At 42.7% G+C, this 20,757-nt stretch overlaps 1 protein-coding gene and 1 pseudogene across 1 annotated transcript; both read right to left on the reverse strand.

The window, feature by feature from the left end:
- Nucleotides 1–632: 632 nt before the first annotated feature.
- LOC148183335 (uncharacterized) lies at nt 633–1,640 on the reverse strand (annotated as a pseudogene).
- Nucleotides 1,641–12,838: 11,198 nt separating this feature from the next.
- LOC148183336 (uncharacterized) lies at nt 12,839–14,092 on the reverse strand. The gene is given in 1 exon segment (XM_088061443.1): nt 12,839–14,092. A coding segment is annotated over 1 exon segment (1,254 nt).
- Between the last annotated feature and the right edge of the window lie 6,665 nt (nt 14,093–20,757).

Genomic DNA, 20,757 nt, shown 5'->3' on the forward strand with positions numbered 1-20,757 from the left:
TTGTGGATTAATATTCCTGACAAATTTCATTTACAAAACTAAAAATATCTTCTTAAAAAATTACATGCAGTTCAACCAAGCCTCATAACAATAGTTTTCAAAACAAGAAATATGCAGTGGTTAACTATCAGCGATGGAGAGAGACTGGGACAACTCAGTGGTGATCAAAATCTGAATTTACTGTGGGCTACTGAAATATATGCTTATATACCATTCTAGGAAACCTAGTAATTTTTTACTACAGTGATTGGGTTAAACATCATACAAACATACAAACTTATACATTTTTGCAACATCTCTTCTACTTGATTCAATCTTCTTCCCTGTCGCTAGTCTGATTCAATCCTCTTGCAATCTTCAAAGCTCTGTTTGTTCTTGCCAAGGCATCCTGATTATCAAATCTCTTGTGCTAATCAGGTCCAAAGTACTTTCTGACTGCAATATCTCCCCCTTCCTTTTCTACCAGAAATATTCCCTTAATGGCTTTATTAGTTAAAACAAGCAAGGTATCATGATTAATACAATTATTATCAAAATCAACACATGCATACCTATCCTAAAAAAATCTTTCAGCCAGGGTGTCAAACCCCATCCACTAAACAGGTTATCTAGCCATGATCCAGATTCTATTCTTATTTTAGACACACTAGTTGCTGTATGCTTTTATGGATAGATTCAGAATTGTCCGTCAGATTCATACAATGCATTCCACCAACGTCTTTACACCTATGACCTTGTGCTAGAAGCAAGAAATCTATTGCTGCTCTATTTTGCAAAGTAGCGTGCCTTACACTATCAACGTCTATTAATAAGTTTGATAAGGCAGAGCTGGTGGCATTCATTTGTTTTGCAAGCCAACAAGCTACTTTATTTAATTGACTTAAAGCCTTTTTTGCAGCCAGTCTTGGCAAAAGCAAAGAGGCCCAATTCATCTGTGTCTCAGTCCAAAAAGACAATTTATCATCGCAGTATTCATCAAATGCATGCAAACTATGCCTTATTCTGAGGGGATATTTGTGCTGTAAAATCATGGATGCATTAGGTGTCAGCACAATCGTCCCAGACTGCAGGGACCCCCTTTTATGTGTGAAGGGATAGCAGCCCAGGCCTGATCTCCACAGACCAAAAATATTCCGGAGGGCAGCCACAGGGGGGCATTGCTAGATTTAGAAATAGTGCCAGAAGTGTAGTTGCACCAGAAGGTTTGATTCATATACATAGGGTGATAGGGAGAAACATCCCAAGATTTAGACTGATTCCTTCCCATGTATTTAAAATTAACACAAAAATCCATTTTCACAGAACCCAGGAGCTCTAATTCTTGGGGCTCCAAAGGTGCTTCAGGAAGGTAAGGGTTCCATTGATCGCATGCATCAACGGGATTTGAGCTCTGTACAACGCTTTTGGTATTTTTTGGTATTTTTTGGTATTTTTTGGTATTGGCCAATCATCTAATGGCAAGCTGTCTAGATGTTGAAAATGTTTTTTCTGTGGATGCAGTAGCTAAGCATAGATTATCTTGTTTTGTTACATTAGTCAGTTATCCAAACATTTGTTTTAGGTAGGTCAACAGGCCGAGCTGTGCTAGTAAAAGCAAGCAATGCTAATAAGCATAACCATAGCACTTGATTTAATTCCATGCTTTTTTCTTAACTATGTTGTGGCAAAAACTTCTTTTTGGATTTTAGTTTCCAAGCATATCTTTTAGCACATTACCTTTTTGTCCTTTCCCAAGCTCATTCAGGGACTGGCCAAATATAAGACACTAAATTGTTTTGTTTGTACTCTACTTTGCAAATATGGCTATTTTTGGATTCCCTCAACACTTCCCTCCTGAGAATAGGGAGGCAAGGACTATCCTTTTCCTCGTGGCCTACTACAATTAAAAATTCAATGGCCTTATACCTTATTTGTATATCTACATTATGATTCACACCGTGCTTTTGCCAAAAAGGCTCTGTGATACCACCAATTTCCACTTTTTGCACTGACATAAAACCCAAGGTTCACAGTTTCCTTTACAGGTGAGACAAAAGATGTGAGTCATGAACTGCAGTCTCAGTGTGGTTCCTCCTCCCCCTCCTCCTCTAGGGGCTTGGTAGTGTCCTGGCCTCCATCAGCTGCTGGTAGAGGTTCCCGGAACAGTTTCACATTTCGGGTGGGGATCCAGCATGGTCCTTTCTCTGTAGAGACACAAGCAAACCCCTCCCCCAAGTAATCTGTAGCAGTTTAGATTCACCAATTTCAGTTTCCTGGCCAATGCACCAAATAATGTGGGGAGTTTATATTGAGAGACCGCCAGCTTATTCACCAGTCTTCACAGAAGTAATCGTGAACGCCATTTATTTCTATCTTTAGCACACCTTTTATAGGGTTCTACAGGGTCCGCGGGCAGAGCAAGCTACTATTGGCTAACACACACAGGTTTACATTTTTTCTCCTACACACAGGGGTATTGTTTTGCTTTACTCTCTCTTCTGCATGAAGGATTCAAGGACTTTAGCCTTTAATATCACGACTTATTTCAAAGGCCGGTTTGTGCATACAGACCTTTACTAATATATAAAATATATCAACAATTCCTCCTTTCTCTTTTTGCACAAACCAGGCTGTCGATAAGATAACATACAACTTAGACTGTCATCCCGATTAACATTATAAGTAAAGTCCGTCCCCCTTCTAGCACAAGAGACCTCAACCATCCGGTGATGCCCCAGCTGGCGAACCAACTTCCAGTGGGGTCACTATCTTTTTTCAGGGCATGTAACCCATCCTGTAGCTGATGTAGTTGCTCATGGATGGAAGCTGAATGATCAGTAAGATTCAAGCAGCACATGCCTTCAAATTCCTCACAACCATGTCCTTGTGCTAAGAGCAAAAGGTCAATTGCAGCTCGATTTTATAATACTGCATGACATACACTACTCACATCGGCTGAAAGCTCACTTAACATTGTGGATGTTAAGTTCAATTCTTCCTTAGTCTAACAAGCGAGCCTTTTTGGAGTTGCTAGGCCTTAATTCATTCAGGCTTCCCTTTGACTGTTTGATGTTCTTCATTTTGCTAGCTATATTCAACAATTGATGTAAGCTTGGGTGGAACAAAGTTAAGTTTCCCAAGATAACAGGGTCTTCTATGTGGACTAGCAGGAATCTAATTTCATGCTCTATCTCCACAGATTAGGAATATAGAACTAGGTAATCGCCTTGGTAATTGTCCTGTGAGATTGCACCACAAATAAAGGCTTTACTTTCAATGGTAGTAACAAGATTAGCCATAGGGTTGACTGCAGCTCAGTGCCGCATTACTTTGTTAGAATGACTTTTTGTCGGGGGTTCAAACATTATCCATCCACCTGAGATATTGGTGGAACCTAACAAATCTAATTCTTCTGAGGGTTGTAACATTGAGAACTTTGGTAATTTTTTGCTTGCCAACAGGCTTCAAGTTGTCTTAATGTGAAGCCAACAGTGCGACTGCACTCTTGCAACACTGCCAATTGATTCAGTCGAGTCTCATTACTAATTAAACCTTTAAATGCTCGAGGATCCCATTTAGGGACTCCTATGAGACAGGTGCGAAAGGATCTCCAGGGGTGGCTAGGCTTAGACACATTGACTTTTGGCCAGTTCAATGTGCCAGTGACCCATATGTTCTGTCGCTTTTGGATGTTAGTTAGCAGAGAGTTGGTCAGGACTATACACAGCACAATTACCATAAGCAGTTTGTTCCATGTAAATGACATCATATTTGCAAACTCACAGCTAAAACTGTAACGTTAAATGAACTTTCAAAGATGCTTACACTACCTCTTAAAGGGGGAATACTTATACTTTATACTAACATAACAATTACTACACAGGCTAAACCCTTTATCTTAAACTATTAACTAACTACCTTTAACACACATGATCTGGTATATATGTAGTCTAAGCGTGAAAGCAATTTGCTAAAAGGGTAAACACACAACTACAATTTGCTTTATATACAGTTAGATGGAGTCTCTACACTTTTCTTAGATCTTCTACAGCATTTCTCTAACACGATTCAGTCCTGGAACGTTCACCGCTCCTGTGATGTCAGCTGGCAGTTGATCGGTGACTGAGGGCTTTGATATTCAAGTTGTTCTTCAGATCCTTCTAAATCTTAAAACAAAGGATACCTGAAAAATTGGTAGAGACACAACGTCATAATAACAACATAAAAGTTTCTGTTGGCAACTGTCTGTATAGTGTTCAGACACAACTGTGTCCTGACAGGTCCACTTCTGATCCATGTCAGGAGTACCAAGGCTGTGTGATGACATCTCTGTTCACTGGATCTCGTGTGTTCAGAGGCACACAGTCTGGTCAGATGGACAGGTGACCTTTTTGAACCTGCCAAAAAAACACAGACACTTCTTCCCTTGAAGTTAATGAATTACACTAATTAAATGCTTTTAGGGCATCAATCTCCCCCGTTTTCTTAAAAAAAAATAAAAATGAGATGTACTTCTGTTATAAACATCAACATCAACACAAAACCATATACACAATTAATAAGAACTTATACCAGTTAAAAATCAATTAAATCATAAACATTATTAATAACATATGTAATATAAAACCACTATTAATTACTAAAACACTGTACCAGCATCCCATAGTTAGCAAACAAACAGAAACAAAAAATCAGTGAAGGATTGGATAATCACCTCCGGAAATGATTCTCCAAGGCCACTTCAAAATTGATTCACCTCTCATATTAATAGGGTCAAATTGCTGAGTCAAAAACTGACTCAAATACTCTTTTGGTACAGAAAACATCTGGATCTGTTGGCAAACATTCCATCCCGGTAAAGTCAAGGCTTGGCCAGGGCTTAGGCTTTAAACTAGAAAGATGCCTCTTAACTCATTTCTAAAACAAGATTCTCAATAGTAGCAGCTATGAGATGCTTACAGCACAGCAAACTGTTAAAATGCATTTGTACAAAGCAAATGATCAGAAGCCTTAGGTACCAGACCAATTAAACCATGCAGCAGTTGGTTTAATCTGAAGCCTCCCCCATGGCAGCTGGTCTTCAGCAGTGATACATCTTCTTAAAATTCTGGAAACACTGAAAAATAAGAAAGCTGTAACAAACAAAAACTGCAGATATTGCAACAACCAATAGAACTCCTGATGAAATCAAGGGTATAACAGACTGCATTCACTTCTATCCACAAGCAGGTGTTCACCAGTGTTCTATCACAGCTGTTTCAGTTGTGGCTGTCTTTCATATCTCTAGGATAATAACTATACTTTGCAGTTTTAACAAGTATCTCCAATAAAACATAAAACAATTTAAATTAAACAATATTTAAACCTAACAATAATTATTTATGACAAAAGGAGATAACAAACTTAACCTTAAAGGAATATCTAAGTTAGAAAACTTAACTTAAAAACATTCAAGCCTAAACATAATAAAACTTGACTATTCTTAACTCTATTAACATTTAATCTATACTAAATAAAAACGTAACTTAATCTTATTCTGTTACTACAAAAAGCAGCTAAAAGTTTGATATATACCTTTTAAACATAATATAACAGTAACATGGATTCAGTATAAAGATTATAAAAATGTAACAAATACATCACAATTCTATGTCATCTAGCTTTGAGAATAACCCACAATAACTGCAAATGTTACTAAAAATACTTATTCATAACAGGAATTTACCTTGTATATGCTTAAGTTGGTTAGGATTTTAAAGTTCATTTTTTCTAGAGAAAAACCACAACAACACAGGATTTGGCAGGTTGCCATTTAGCCTTTGTAGCACTTTTCAAGAACATCAAGTCCAATTTTTAAACTAAGACCCAAAATCCAAATTGGTATATATGCAGTTATATGTGTTTTATATAACAAAAGAACTCACATTAAAATTACCTTATTAAAATTGTGGAAAAAACAAGCAAATGGATAATATATACTTTAACTTAACTTTGTCTTGTGCAGTAAAGTTCTCTTAACTAATTATTTTTTAAACTACAAATCTCTTCTGTAGGTAACATTAATTGGAAGGTTTTCTTAGAAGCTGTAAATCACACCATGTTTTAACCTTAGGTTCTAAAACCAATTATTGCAAGGCAACTTCTGTTAAACACTTTAAACACCTTTTTTTTTTTTTTTTAACTTTCAAAGAATCACAATAATTTCTCTAGTAAAACTCTGAAAACTGCAACTGCATAAACTCATAATTACTTAAAACACAAAATTAACTCTAAAAGGGTATATAAAAACATTTTGAAAACCCAATAAATCATGACTTTGTAACAAACTGGGTACTATCCCGGTGCTTTTTCTTAGAGAGGGAGTGGGGGGGTGGACTGTCCACTCTGCTGCTGCTGCAGCTGCTGTTATCTTTTTTCACATCCTCCACATACTCTCAAAGAGAGGAAAAACGGAGAGAAAGGGAAAAAAAACCTCACAAAGTTAACTTTAACAAATGCAGTTTTTTCTCTCAATCTCTCTTGTTGTTCGCAGATAGAGGAAAAAAGGCACGATTTTACAAAAGCAGGCAATGTTACACAAAACGTCTCTTATGGCCAGGTGCTAACAACGGCAATCATTGCAGCTTATCAGCATGGCCTTGGAACTTTTCTTGCGCTGCTTCTACCCCCAGGGTGCCTTTGTTCTCTGTTCACACCTCAGTGCTCCCCCATGTCCCCCTGGTTTGGGTGGAAACCAATCTAAATTTCGCTTCTTTTCTTCCAGGGTAGTAAAGATGGAACTTAAATAAGATTGTAGTGTTAAAAGTGACTCCAAAAATGAAGCAAATATTTCTGGATGTATCACATCCTGCCATAACTGAACAGATTCTGTTCGTTGTTTCAGCGTTCGCTGTGGAACTTCTTTCTCATTATTTTCTTCTCTCTGACTCTCCCTCCCTCTCTCCAAGGGCAGCATAGATAGGAGTGCTTGCCCAGCAGTGGTAGGTAAAGGCATCTGCCGCTGTGACGCAGGTAGAATTACGGGGCTCACAGCCTCAGCATACCTCGCTTTTCTGGTTTTTTTAGGTATTAATTGCAATCTGCCAAGTTCGACCAAGAGACACAGTGTCCTTTTCTTTTTCGTGATTGCCGTTTCCCATATCAGAGCCAATATATCAGTCCGTTCTTGCACCGCAAAAAGCAGTGTGAGCACTGCAAATGCCCATGACAATTGGCCCATATATTGAGCATATCCAGGTTGTTTTCCCGGGCTGCTTCGTCTCGTTTAACGAGGATGCTGAGAAGCAGTTTTTCCGCCGCCGCACATTCCACTTCCATGCTAGCGGCAAACTGCGAGAGGGAAGGTTGCGACCCTTCTACTACGCCCCCGCACCTCGGTCTCCCCCAGCAACCTGGATTTCCACGTCCTACCGCACCGCGTCTCACCGCGCTCAGGCTGCCTATCTGGTACCGATCCAAGGCAGCATCTATCTGCGCTCAGATCTGCTCCACCATCCTCAGTCCAAATCTCCGTCCCACCGAGCGTGGACCCACTGAAGCCCCCCTACCCGCAGGGTGTCCCTGTTCGGGTGGCAAATATTGAGAGACCGCCAGCTTATCCACCGGTCTTCACAGAAGTAATCGTGAATGCCGTTTATTTCTATCTTTAGCACACCTTTTATAGGGTTCTACAGGGTCCGCGGGCAGAGCAAGCTACTATTGGCTAACACACACAGGTTTACATTTTTTCTCCTACACACAAGGATATTGTTTTGCTTTACTCTCTCTTCTGCATGAAGGTTTCAAGGACTTTAGCCTTTAATATCACGACTTATTTCAAAGGCTGGTTTTTGCATACAGGCCTTTACTAATATACAAAATATATCAACAGGTTTAGCACTGGCTAAAATCACCAGTGCACTTACTCATTTCTTGCTGCAAGATATGGATTAGGACAAGGGCAAAACAGGCTTAAAATTTAAAAGGTATAAAGAAACTTTATTAACAAGATTACAAGAATAAGAAGCATCAGAATAAAACCTTCAGAACACCTTTCCTCCCCCTGCCCAACTTTTTTCTTTCCCAACTGACAACGTAGAGACAAAACTTGGGATGTTAAAGCAGTACCAACTATACAATAGTCTTTAATCAGTTCTTGTAGGAAGGGGAGTTTTCTCTTGTCATGCCATGGAGATTTCTCCACAAGAAACAGTTCTTTCATGGCTTTTTATTTCCACAAATAACAGATGCCTGGGAAAAAAGTTCTGCATCATGAAATTCTTCTCATTTTCACAGCCCTCCTAGAGGTGTGTCCATGGGCCATGAACTCATGGGGTATTATTTTAAGGATGAGTCGTTCAAAGGCAAAGGTTCTCTTCATCTGTCTCTGTGATCATCTATGGGATCAGAGTTTTTCTTCTTCTCTCCCTGGGGGCAAAGGGTCTTTATTACTCTCATCTTTTTCTCTTTCTGTTCAAGCTTTTCATGGGATCACAGCTACTTCAACATCTGCTTGGCTTTATCAATGGATGCTTCTGTTCATATCTACAGTTTGAACACTTCATCCCCCCCATAGTCTCTCATGAGTTAAAGGAGATATATCAGTATATCATTGTCCATCTCCATGACTCTACCATAAGAATATTTCAGCCCCATTCAGCATCTCCTCATTCTCCTTTCATCTAAGGCTTGATTCTTTTTTTACTGACATTGGTGTTTTCATGTTGTCTTTCTATGTGTTGTCACTCTTTTTCTCTCTCTGGAGAGAGGAGCAAGTTCTGCAGGTCTCATCTGTGTAATGAAAAGGTTAATATCCTTCCCAGTGGCCACAGCAGTCACAGTGTTGGATTTCAGGTGCGCTGCTGGGGGGGGGGGGGGGGATGGTCCTTGCTCTGCCTGGAGCCATCGGTGCAAGCCGAGGGTGAAGGGAGTGGTTTAGTGTCGGCAAGATGTCAGCAACCGTGGCCCAGCACAACCTGGACATGGGGCCCTGCAGCCTCTATCCCCCACCCGGGAGCTGCTGGGGTCTAGCCCGGCCGCGCCCAGGCCACTCAGGCTGTGAGGGAGCAGGGCCAGCCTCACCAGAGCTCCCTTACCTTCTGAGGCCAGAAGCCAAGGGAAAGAGTTCCCAGGCTTGTGATTTTTAAAATGTGGATCTCACAGAGGCGGATCTAATTTCTAAATGGTGCAAAATGTTGTCAGTTCTCAGAACTAGCCAGCTATTAGCCTTTCCCACACACAGAGGAAGCTCCCAGCAGCTTCTCTCAAAGAAATCACTTCCATGGGTGTTTTCTTACTTCTTCCCCAAATGTCAATCAGTGTGAAACCACCACATGATCAAAGGATGAGGGCCAAGGATTTTACCAGGTTCTAGGTCATGGATCAATAACGGTGGTTTCTCCTTGCAGGAAAATGATGAGGATGATGCAAAATGCCTAGTCATAGGGGGATTTAAGTCCACCACTGAACAGTTCAAAAAATGAAAAACATATAGGGCTTTCTGTAGTCTTTCAGCAGGTGTGTCTCCGGCTCCTCCCTTTTGTTGTATCAGGAGACGCTTAAGAGCCATGGGTCTGCACTATAATGGATTGCACAGTGGGTGAGTGGGGTATGCCTGTCTTGTGGGTGTCTCGGTTTTGGAAGACAGCTGTCTGCTAGGGAGGGCAGGAGCTTCTTCTGGAATGAAAATGTAGACCTCTTCCTTCCAAATTATTATAATTCTGAAATTAAGGGCTCTCAGGCAGAGATCTGGGGATAGGAATAACAGTTCTTTGCTAGTATGTATAACGAGGCAAACAAACAACAATAACTAGCAAGAAAACAGAACCAGGGTCCCCATGACAGCCTTCTCGGCTGAGACGGGAGAGGATGGAGGAAAGGCTTTGCTTCACAAATTCCTTCGGGCAGGCAGTCCCGGTGCTCTTGCAGGGCTCTGAGGAACACTCAGCTGGAACAGCAGGGATGAGCTGAGATCTTGGGCCGGTGGCTGAGGTGTATCAGCAACTCCACGGCAGTGGCTGGCACTGCCACATGTCCCGGCAGGACAGGGGGTGTGAGGCTCACCAACGAAAAGGGAAGAAGGAGAAGCAGCAGCAGCAGCTCCGTCTGGGTGATGGCGAAATTTCCTTCTCTCTACAGCAACAGCTCTCCACTCAAAGTGTCCTTCTCTGAAGCTCAAGAAGCCCGCCAAACTGTCCTCGCCCTCCCCTTTTCCTGCCTCTTTCCCCCCCTGGGTCCAGATGAACTCTTTGTGTTTTCTCAAGCACTTACCAAGTACCTGCAGACAGGCTTTCCCGTAACTAATGGGTAAAAATTCTACAGGTGAACTAAATAACTAAATAGAACTAAATAGAACTAAAAGGAGGACACTTAACATCCAACAGTGGGTAATACCCCACAAGGAGAAAAATTGGAGATCTTACAGGAAATGTATGTGGGGCCATTATCTGTTTTAATCTGTAGTGGTATTCCTAATGTGGCAAAGTCAGCAGTGAAATAACGGCAAGCGTCCTTTGCTGTTTCTCCTGTGTGGACTGAGGCAAACAGAGCACCTGAAAAGGTATCAACAGAAGCATGCACAAATTTCAAACTACCAAATTCAGGAAAGTATGTCACATCTGTTTGCCAAATTTGTAGGCTCTGTAGACCTCTCGGGTTGACATGATTTGCGGAATAAAAGGAACCCCATAACTCGCAGAGTAGTTATAAGAGCAGGTATGAATTTATTCAGCTCTGAGGTGCATGGGGATATCTCCTCCAAAAGCATGCACACCTTTTTGATTGGGTTTTCCCTTTTTATCCTTTACAGAGCAGGTTTACACGATACGCCTAATACATATTAATTTCCTAACCCCGCCTGTCTTCATATTGCAATTAGCCCCATACCCCTTTCAGTCCTTTGGCTGCTTTTTGGGACTTTGTCTCGATTCTAGAAGACAGGTGTCTGCTTGGGAGAGCAGGAGCCTCCCTTGGGATGAAAGAATGTAGACCCCCTCCCTCCAAATTATTATAAATTTGAAATCAAGGGGCTTTCAGGCAGAGATCTGGGGATAGGAATAACAGTTCTTTACTAGTATAACCAGGCAAACAAACAAACAATAACTACAGCAATAACAAGAACACAGAACCAGGGACCCCGGGACAGCTTTCTCAGCTGAGATGGGATGGAGGAGAGGTTTTGTTTTCACAAACCCCTCTGGCAGTCAGTCCCGGTGCTCCTGCAGGGCTCCGAGGAACAGTCGGCTGTAAACAGCAGGGACAAGCTGAGATCCTGGGCCGGTGGCTGAGGAGTATCAGCAGCTCCGCGACCCAGCACACGAACGTCCTTCCCCGAAGCCGAAGAAAGCCAGCTAAAAACTGTCCCCACCCTCCTTCTCCTTTTCTTCCCCCTTCGCCACCCCCCCCCCCCCCGCCCCCCCCGGGCCCGGTTACTCTTTGTCCGTTGTGAGCACCCCTAAGTATAGGTAGTTAGGTTGTCCCAGCACATAATGGGTAAAAATTCCCCGGCCAGGCCAGAAGGACAAAACAAATAAAAAAAAAAATTACACCTAACCCTCAACAGACTTCAAATCCGTTTCTTCCGGCTTAGGGTCCAGGAATCTCCTTTATCCTGTGCTGCATTTGTCTTTGCATCTTGTTTGTGTATTCCAGCTCCTTATCTCATCTTGCAGTCTGACTCTTTTTCCTGTTCTTGTGGATTAGGGTGTCAGGGTCTGGTTTTTGTCAGACACCCCTTTTAAGCATTTCTTCCTAATTCTTAAGTTCTTTGTTTCAATCCCCCCCTTTTCTAGAAAATCAGTAAATTCTTTTACTTAGCAATACTAATGCCTTTTATTTTTCAGTCTACTTTTACAGCTTGCTCTCTTCGGTATGTATCCCTCATTGCATTACCATATGCTGCTGCTTGGGAGGTCACTACTGCTATCCGTTTTAACATCCTCCAGTTCCAAACAAGCACTGCAATTGATAGCACCAGACTTAGACCTACTAATGCCAGTATTATAATGATAGGGTGGCAAAGTGTATTCAAAATTCCAGTTGCAGTTGGTGACCATCCAAAGAGTGCATCCCACCAGTGATGATTTGTGTCTTGGTTTACTCTTTGTAATACTTTGCTTATTTCCTTTGTATCATGATAGACAGTAATCGGAGTCTTTTGCCCGTTTTCATGGATCTCTTTCAGGATTTTTGCCAAATCTTGGTGGTTCATCAGCTGTCTTACTAATGTCAGGTTTCTTAAAAACGAGATTCACTTAATAAATTATAAAAAGAATTTAATATAAATAAAAGACAATTAGGAGACAAAATAAATAAAGCAAAGGGTTAAAACGGCCGGGTGCCCTGGCGCTTTGCCAGGAACACACCTGGTATCTTAGGGATACCCCCTTTATCCCATCCTTGCTGTGAGGGGTTAATGCATATTCAAGCATGTCCCCTCCCTGGTTCCGCCTTTTGGATCATGCTCTTGCACAGTCTCATTTTCTGCTGGTCAGCATAATTTTTTTGCTGGTCATCATTATTCTAGCTGGTCAGCATTCTTTTGGAGTCTGGTTTCCTTTTTTCTGCAGATGGTCAGTTGTTGATAAGGGTCTGGGCCCCTCATCCTTCTTCTGAGGGCAGCTGAGCTTATCTTTCCCCCCTGCCCACGTCCTGGTACCGGCTTTTTGATAACAGTTTGCTCTCCATTTCCTGCTGCTGATAATAGCCTGTTTTCCACAGCTTGATCCTCCCATTGTCTTGCCTTGTCCGGATGAAACATATCCTTACCATTCAGAATTCCTATCTAAGCCTATAACTTGCTAAGAGAGAAAAGAATATAGTGAAAGCAAATAATATATATTTATCAGAATAATTGTGAAAAGCCAATATTTACAACATGAATTCACAACCGGTTCATTCCAATGGGTGTAGGTGATAATTTATGGTATATTGTATAGTTAGATCTTATCAACTGGTGGGATGTAACCGGTTCTGAATATAAAAAATCACACCCTACAGTTTTAACAAAATTACAAATACAAAAGTTAGAATGGTTCTTAATAGGCAAATTTACATTGTTATCATCTATTTCTACAGAAACACACACAGTTCTTAGACATACACAGCCTAGGCCAATATATACAAGCACACTCTTCTGACTAGTATCAGGATGAATCTCAAAGTGGCAGATGCTTTGCTCAGTGTCTAAACATATGTCTTGTGCATCAGTCGTGTTAGCCTCACAGATAAACCCTTGTTGTTCCCGGGTAACACATGATTCTAAATTCACAGTTTGCCACCCCCCATTCATCAACCGGGCCCATGCCCTATGCTCCGAGGGGTAGAGAACTGCCCCTTCATGATTCAGTCCTAATGCAATAATAGGGTGGATATTGTAAATTGTGCCATTACGTATAGTCAGCACAAAGGCAGTAGCTATTTCAGTGGTAGGGTCATAAGTAAAATTTACCAGAGTCCACCAGGACTGAAGTTTTCTTTCTAAATTATTTGCATTGTCCCAGACAATTTTCCTAATTTCAATTGGAAAAGCACCTTCACTTCCTTCTCTTATTACTGAAGCAACTATTGATTGCATCCATAATTGTGCCTGTATGCAGCTAACGGCTAATGACACATTATTTTGGGCAATATTTAGTGCTTTTATTATTAGCTTGTGGTCTTGGTCCCCAGCCTCTTTCCACCTTGGTAATATTTTAGAAACTTCCCATTAGTTAGTTCCTAGTGCTAATAAAGAGGATTGTAGGGGCTGTTTTAGTTTCGTCAAATCACTTGTTGCAGCAGCTAATTTATTCATTAATATTTCTGAATCAATTCCATTTAATACTCCTAACCCTGTTCTTAATATTCCAGTTAAGTCTCTTTTCATTCTGCTCCTGAAGTGTATCTGCTTTTGTAACCATGTTGCCCAGCCCTCAGATGATGTCTTTAGGAAAGAGGAGCAGGCTGGCTGAATCTCAGAGATGTTAGTTTGCATTAGTAATTCAATACGCTTGAGAGACCACTCTGGATTAAATAACAGTTGTTGTTGTCCTGTATTCGTTATTACATATGGACCAACTTCATAAATTTTAGGTTCAATCTTAGGTTTAACTTTAGATGGTGTGGTCTGAGCTTGGGTTACAGTTGATTTGGTCATTGCAATAGGCACGGCTTTCATTCTAAATTTGAATGTTAGCCCTTTATCCCCACGATCCTAGAGGCAGACCACATCCACTGTTTGTACTAATGTAAAATTATGCCAACAATCCAATTTACTTAAACGGTCACAAACTTCTCAGTCCTTGCTCGTAGGAGAAGCTGAAACACTAATTTGGACTGCCTTTTCATAGTTAGTCCCATTAATCATCTGACATCCTACCCTGATTACTTCTCCAATAGTCCCTTGAAGGGTCCATAACCTTTGTTTTTGCCATTCTCGTTTTTTATATATCTGGTTTTCATGCATAACTACAGTTGATAGGTTTGAATCTCTTATATCAGAGTGTTTTCCCATGAATCCAGTGGATTGAATGAAAGCTTGGGACCAAGGCCATTCAGCATTTTTCTGGCTAGAGGTGCTTTCCAATTCTTGAATTACACTTGTGGTTACAAGTAAAACAAATAGACTGACTTTATTGACTAGGTTTTTGCAAGCTAGATCATGGAATGCTCCCAACGGCAATGTACTCATTTTGCTCTAGTAAGTCTTAGTTTCAGTTCATTGTCACCCAGTGTTACTTTCCAAGGGGCTTCTCGAGCCTTCTTCACTCAAGAATGGTGAATCCAGGTGCTCTGTTCCTTGATCTTAACTGCAGTGAAGGTGGTGAAGATCACCTGGAATGGTCCTTCCCACTGTGGTTCTAAAGTTTTTTCTGTAAGAGACTTAACATACACATAATCTCCAGGCTGTATGTCATGCACTGGCCCATCCAGCCCTCTGCTCTGGGTTCCAGCCACATGTTTCTCAATTGCTTTGAGCTGTTTGCCTAGGGCTATCATATAGGCAGTCAGCCTCTCCTCCCCTACTTGGGTAGACAATCCCTTTTGCACACCGTATGGTCTCCTATAAAGCATTTCAAAGGGACTTAGTTTTTCTTTGGCTCTAGGCTTGGTTCGGATCCGCATCAATGCCAGTGGGAGAGATTGGGGCCAAGGTAAATTAGCTTCTTGTCCCAGCCTCACAATTTGCTGTTTAATTAAATGATTCATTTTTTCTACTTGGCCACTTGACTGGGGGCGATAAGGGGTATGGAGCTCCCAATCTATCTCCAGATGTCGACTGATTTGTTGTACTATCTTTGAGATAAAATGTGGCCCCCTATCTGAAGATATTGTGGCTGGAACCCCGAAGTGTGGTATTACCTCTTGTAACAATACCCTGGTTACCTCCCGGGCTTTGGCAGTCCTGGTGGGAAAAGCCTCTGGCCACCCTGAAAAGGTATCTGTTAAAACCAACAAATATTGATACCCCCCTTTTCTTGGGAGTTCTGAGAAGTCAATTTGCCATTGCTGTCCAGGCCCATGGCCTTTTCCAATTTGACCGAGTTTTGGTTTGGGAGTATTCTTAGGTTTAGTCTGGAGGCAAATGTCACACTGCCGAGTTACCTGAATGACAGTAGAGTATAAATTTCTGGCAGTAATCTTTTCAATTAGATAGCTATACAGGGGATCTATTCCCCAGTGTGTTTTCTGGTGCTCTTCTCTTACTAGTGACCATAACAAATGAGAAGGGATGACTATTGTCCCTTCTGCAGTAATAGCTCATCCCTCTTGGTTATATTTTCCCCCTTGATCTTGAATTAGTTTTCTATCTTTTCTAGTATATACTGGCTTACCTTCAAGGGAGACCTGTCCATCAGGAATTAAGGCTCCCTCAATTGTTATCGCACCTTTTGCTGCTTCTTTTGCCTCTCTGTCCGCCAGCTCGTTCCCTTCCTCCAGTTCTGAGCTCACCTTCTGGTGTGCCTTAATGTGCATAATTGCTACCTGCTCAGGTAGCTGGACTGCTTCCAGTAGCTGCAATATCTCCTGCGCATGTTTGATGCTTTTCCCTTGTGAGTTTAACAGTCCTCTTTCTTTCCAGATGGCCCCATGTGCATGTACAACCCCAAATGCATATCTCGAGTCTGTATAGATGTTTATTTTCCTTCCGTTTACAATCTCCAGGGCACAGGTTAGAGTGATGATCTCTGCCTTTTGTGCAGAGGTATCTGTTGGCAAGGGTCCAGATTCTATTACCTCTTTGCAGGTGGTAACTGCATACCCGGCGTGTCACTTTCCATTGATGATGTAGCTGCTCCCATCAGTGAACCAGGTTTCTGCATCATCCAGCGGGGTGTCTTTCAGGTCTGGGCGGCTGGAGTAGGAAGCTTCGATGGTCTCCAGGCAGTTGTGGTGCACCGGCTCCCCTTGATTCCCACTGAGAAAAGAAGCTGGGTTGATAATGTTAGTTACAACTATCTCTACATCATCTTGTTCTACCATGAGGCTTGGTATTTCAGGAACCTTTGTGGGGAAAGCCAGTGCCCGCCCTTTACTTCTAGGACTGCAGACACTGTGTGAGACACCAATACAGTCATTTTCTGGCCCAGGGTGAATTTGCGTGCTTCTTGAATATTCAGCACCACTGCAGCAACAGCTCTAAGGCATCCTGGCCATCTCTTGGCTGTTGCATCTAGTTGTTTGGAGAAGTAAGCAACTGCTCTTCGGTACGGACCCAAGTCCTGGGCCAGTATTCCCAGGGCAATTCCTTGCTTCTCATGGGAAAACAGGAAGAACGGTTTACTTATATACGGGAGTCCGAGCGCTGGAGCCGACATTAGGGCATTCTTCAGCTGGTGGAAGGCTTGTGTGGCCTCTTTTGTCCACTGGAGTTCTCTGTTCCCGCTTGTAATGAGCGCATACAGAGGTTTCACAAACAACCCGTAGCTGTGTATCCATAGTCTGCACCATCCTGTCATCCCTAAGAATGTTCACAGCTCCTTCACTGTTTGAGGTTTCGGGGTTTGGCATATCGCTTCTATGCGATCTTGCCCTAGAGTCCGCTGTCCAGCACTGATCTCATAACCCAGATAAATTACTTTTGGCTTCATTACCTGGGCCTTTTTCTCTGATACCCTGTATCCCTGAAGTCCCGGAAAGTTTAGCAGGCTTACAGTCCAGGCTATGCATGCCTCTTTTGTCTGGGTGGCTATGAGGATGTCATCCACATACTGCAATATCTTTCCTTCTTCTGGGGGAGCCTCCCAGGATTCCCGATCCTTGGCAAGTTGCTCTCCAAACAGAGTAGGAGAGTTTTTAAATCCTTGAGGCAACACAGTCCAGGTGAGCTGGGATTTGTGCCCACTTTTGGGGTTTTCCCATTCAAATGCAAAAATTTTCTGGCTGTCCTCATGGATAGGGAGGCAAAAGAAGGCATCTTTCAAGTCTAAAACAGTAAACCAAGTTAGCTCGGGTGTCAGGCACGTTAGTAGAGTGTATGGATTTGCGACTACAGGATAAAGATCCTCAGTTATTTTGTTAACAGCCCTTAGATCTTGTACTATCCGGTATGACCCATCAGGTTTCTGGACTGGCAAAATGGGAGTATTGAACTCAGATGGGCACTCTTTTAACAAGCCTAACTGCAAAAAGTTTTCAATTATGGGACTAATTCCTTCCCTATCTTCTCTTTTCAGGGGATACTGTTTAATTCTAACTGGTTGTCTTCCTTCCTTGAGTTTGATTAATATTGGGAGTGCATTTTTCGCTCTCCCTGGTACTTTGGAGGCTCACACTCCTGGAAATACTTGATTTATTATTTCTTCACTAATTTCTCCCTCTGTGTGGACGGCGGTCAACATTAGACTCAATGCCTCTATGTACTGTTCATCATTTACCTCCAGAATAACCTCTCCATTTTTAAATTTAATAGTTACTTGTAATTGTTCTAACAAGTCTCTACCCAACAGATGTCTCGGGGATCTGGGCAGATATAGGAATTTATGAATACCCCATTGCTTTCCAAGCTTATACTTTAATGGCTTGCAAAAATATGCTTTTTCAGGTTGACCAGTTGCTCCTATTACTGTAACATAATCCTTCCCCACAGGTGCCAAAGTCTTATTCAAGGCTGAATATGTTGCCCCCGTGTCAACCAGAAATTCCACCTCTTTCCCTCTTTCCCCCAGTTTCAATTTTATAACCAGTGGATCTTCTGGGGTGAGATCTACCGGTCCTCTTCAATCTTCATATGCAATCATTTTCCCTTTATCCCGGTCTCCCTTTTCCTGGAAGCCACCCCGTCTCCGCTCTGGGCACTGATTTTTCCAGTGACCATATTTCTTACAGATGGCACACTGGTCTCTGCCCACTCGGGACGGACCTTGTCTATATGATCCCTGTCCACGTTTTCCTCTCTCTCCCTCACTTACAACAGCTACAAACTAAATCATTCCTTGTTTATATCCTTCTTCCTGGTTATTAAAGACTCGCCATGCCTCATCCAACAAAGATTCTAAGTTCCTCCCATCTGCCCCCCGAAGCTTTTGGAGTTTACGCCTTATGTCACCCATAGACTGCCCCAGGAATAAATTAACTAACTGCTATGTCCCTACTTCAGACCCAGGGTCCAGTGATGTGTGACAGCGCATGGCATCTCTTAATTTTTCGAGGAATTCGGATGGTGACTCAGAGGGCCCCTGCCTGATTGCATATAAGGCTGACCAATTTATAGTTTTGGGGATGGCTCTTTCCATCCCCTTTGCGATCCACTCCTGATAGCTTTCTAGTTTTTTTAATTCTGCTAATCTGTTTGGATCCCACTGTGGGTTTTGGAGTGGGAAATAATCTTTCACATCCAATTGTTGGGTTTTATAATAACCTTCTGCCAGATCTCCTGCCGTTTTTATAATTAATTGTTTTTCTGTCTCGGTCAGTGCATCCAATAATAATTGCATATCACTCCAGTCTGGATTGTGTTGTTTTATTATATATCGCAGACATTTAGCTGTGTTAACTGGATCATTGCGGTAATTTTTAGCAACCTTCTCCCATGCCTCCAAATCAATTGTGGAGAAGGGAACCTTAACCAATATCACTCCTCCCTCTGGTGCCACTGCCTCTCTCATCGGTGCCTGTAATATGTGTGTCTGTTGTCTAGTGCGGTGTGCAACCGGAGGGGTGTCTACATCCCCTGAGTCCACATCCTCATCCTCATCCCTTTCTGGTCTTATGTGGGGAGGCTTAAGCAAATCATCTGCCAGATCTTGTTCTTGGGCCACAGTCTGGTAAACCTTATCTGATTTTGTGCATCTTTGCCCTATGCTACACGCTGAACAACACCGCTTAAGCCTCCCCCTCTTAGTCTTATTCTCCTTCTCCAGGGCCAATACCAGAGGGTCAGAGGGAGCCCTGATCCCACAGTCCCTCTGCCATTCGGGGTGATTTCGAAGGGAGAAAAACATATCAGCATATGTTACCTCTGCCCATTTCCCTTCCCTCCTGAGAAAGAGCATGAGCTGCAATAGCGCGTTATAGTCCAAAGTTCCACTAGGTGGTCACTTCGCTCCCTCATCCAATTTATATAGCGGCCACCAGTCCTTACAGAATTTGATTAAATCCTTCTTGTTCTCAGTTCCTCCACGTCCAGCAATATTTTTCCAATGTGCAAGAATACAACCTGGCAGACTTGCTTTAGGGATTTCTTTACTTTGTCCAGTGCCCATTGTTTCCCTTTCTTGTCCTGTCCTGTTTCCACCCAAACTTTTCCTCACACACAATTGCAATTAGTGGGTACCCAATGTGACTTTTCACACACAGACTTCAAAGTTTTCACTTTGCACATGAAGCATATGCCCTGATGGTTATTAAAGCAACAATACCAGCGTCTACCCACGGTTAAAACAAATATTAATCACTTCGCACTCAAGCACAACACTCCTCATTTACATTTGGGTTTGCCCCACACTGACTCCAGTCGCTTCGCCTTTTTCCGGCCGCCTCAGTCGCCCGAGGTCGGAACCGCGGATAGGGCTCCACACTCGCTCCGCACCTCGGTGTGTCTCACTCGCTCATTCACACACCAAACACACTCAGTGACTCAACGTGTCCGGACTTAGCATTCACACAAAACAAGGGTTCGCTCGACTCACCCCCAGAGTCGCTAGCGGGCTGCCCTATCAGCTCAGCGAGAACCCCCCTCATCGGCCGCGCTATCGGCCAGGATCGATCCCTTTCCCTCTGTCCCCGGCCCCTCCTGGCCGGGTGCTTGCAAGCCCACAGGGACTATGCTGTACGACAGACGTCTCTGGTCACTTTACCAGCAGCCCTTCCCTTAATATTTAATTCATACCTTTATCCGCAGGCCGGCAGGTTATTGTCTGTCCCCGCGGTGAGCGAACCGAGGTTCGGCGTCCCTCCCGGAAAGTCCTGGGGGCGCGCCAGGGAATCCGTTCCTCGGCCGCTCCTGCAGCCAGACAGAGACCCTCCTACCTGGCTCGCCAAAATGATGTGCGGAATAAAAGGAACCCTATAACTCGCAGAGTAGTTATAAGAGCAGGTATGAATTTATTCAGCTCTGAGGTGCATGGGGATATCTCCTCCAAAAGCATGCACACCTTTTTGATTGGGTTTTCCCTTTTTATCCTTTACAGAGCAGGTTTACACGATACGCCTAATACATATTAATTTCCTAACCCCGCCTGTCTTCATATTACAATTAGCCCCATACCCCTTTCAGTCCTTTGGCCGCTTTTTGGGACTTCAAATCTGTTTCTTCCGGCTTAGGGTCCAGGAATCTCCTTTATCCTGTGCTGCCTTTGTCTTTGCATCTTGTTTGTGTAT

The sequence above is a fragment of the Pseudopodoces humilis genome, chromosome 12 (assembly GCF_049639895.1).
Source record: "Pseudopodoces humilis isolate 2021_Gansu_Grassland_sample_001 chromosome 12, ASM4963989v1, whole genome shotgun sequence".
Classification (NCBI taxonomy): domain Eukaryota; kingdom Metazoa; phylum Chordata; class Aves; order Passeriformes; family Paridae; genus Pseudopodoces; species Pseudopodoces humilis.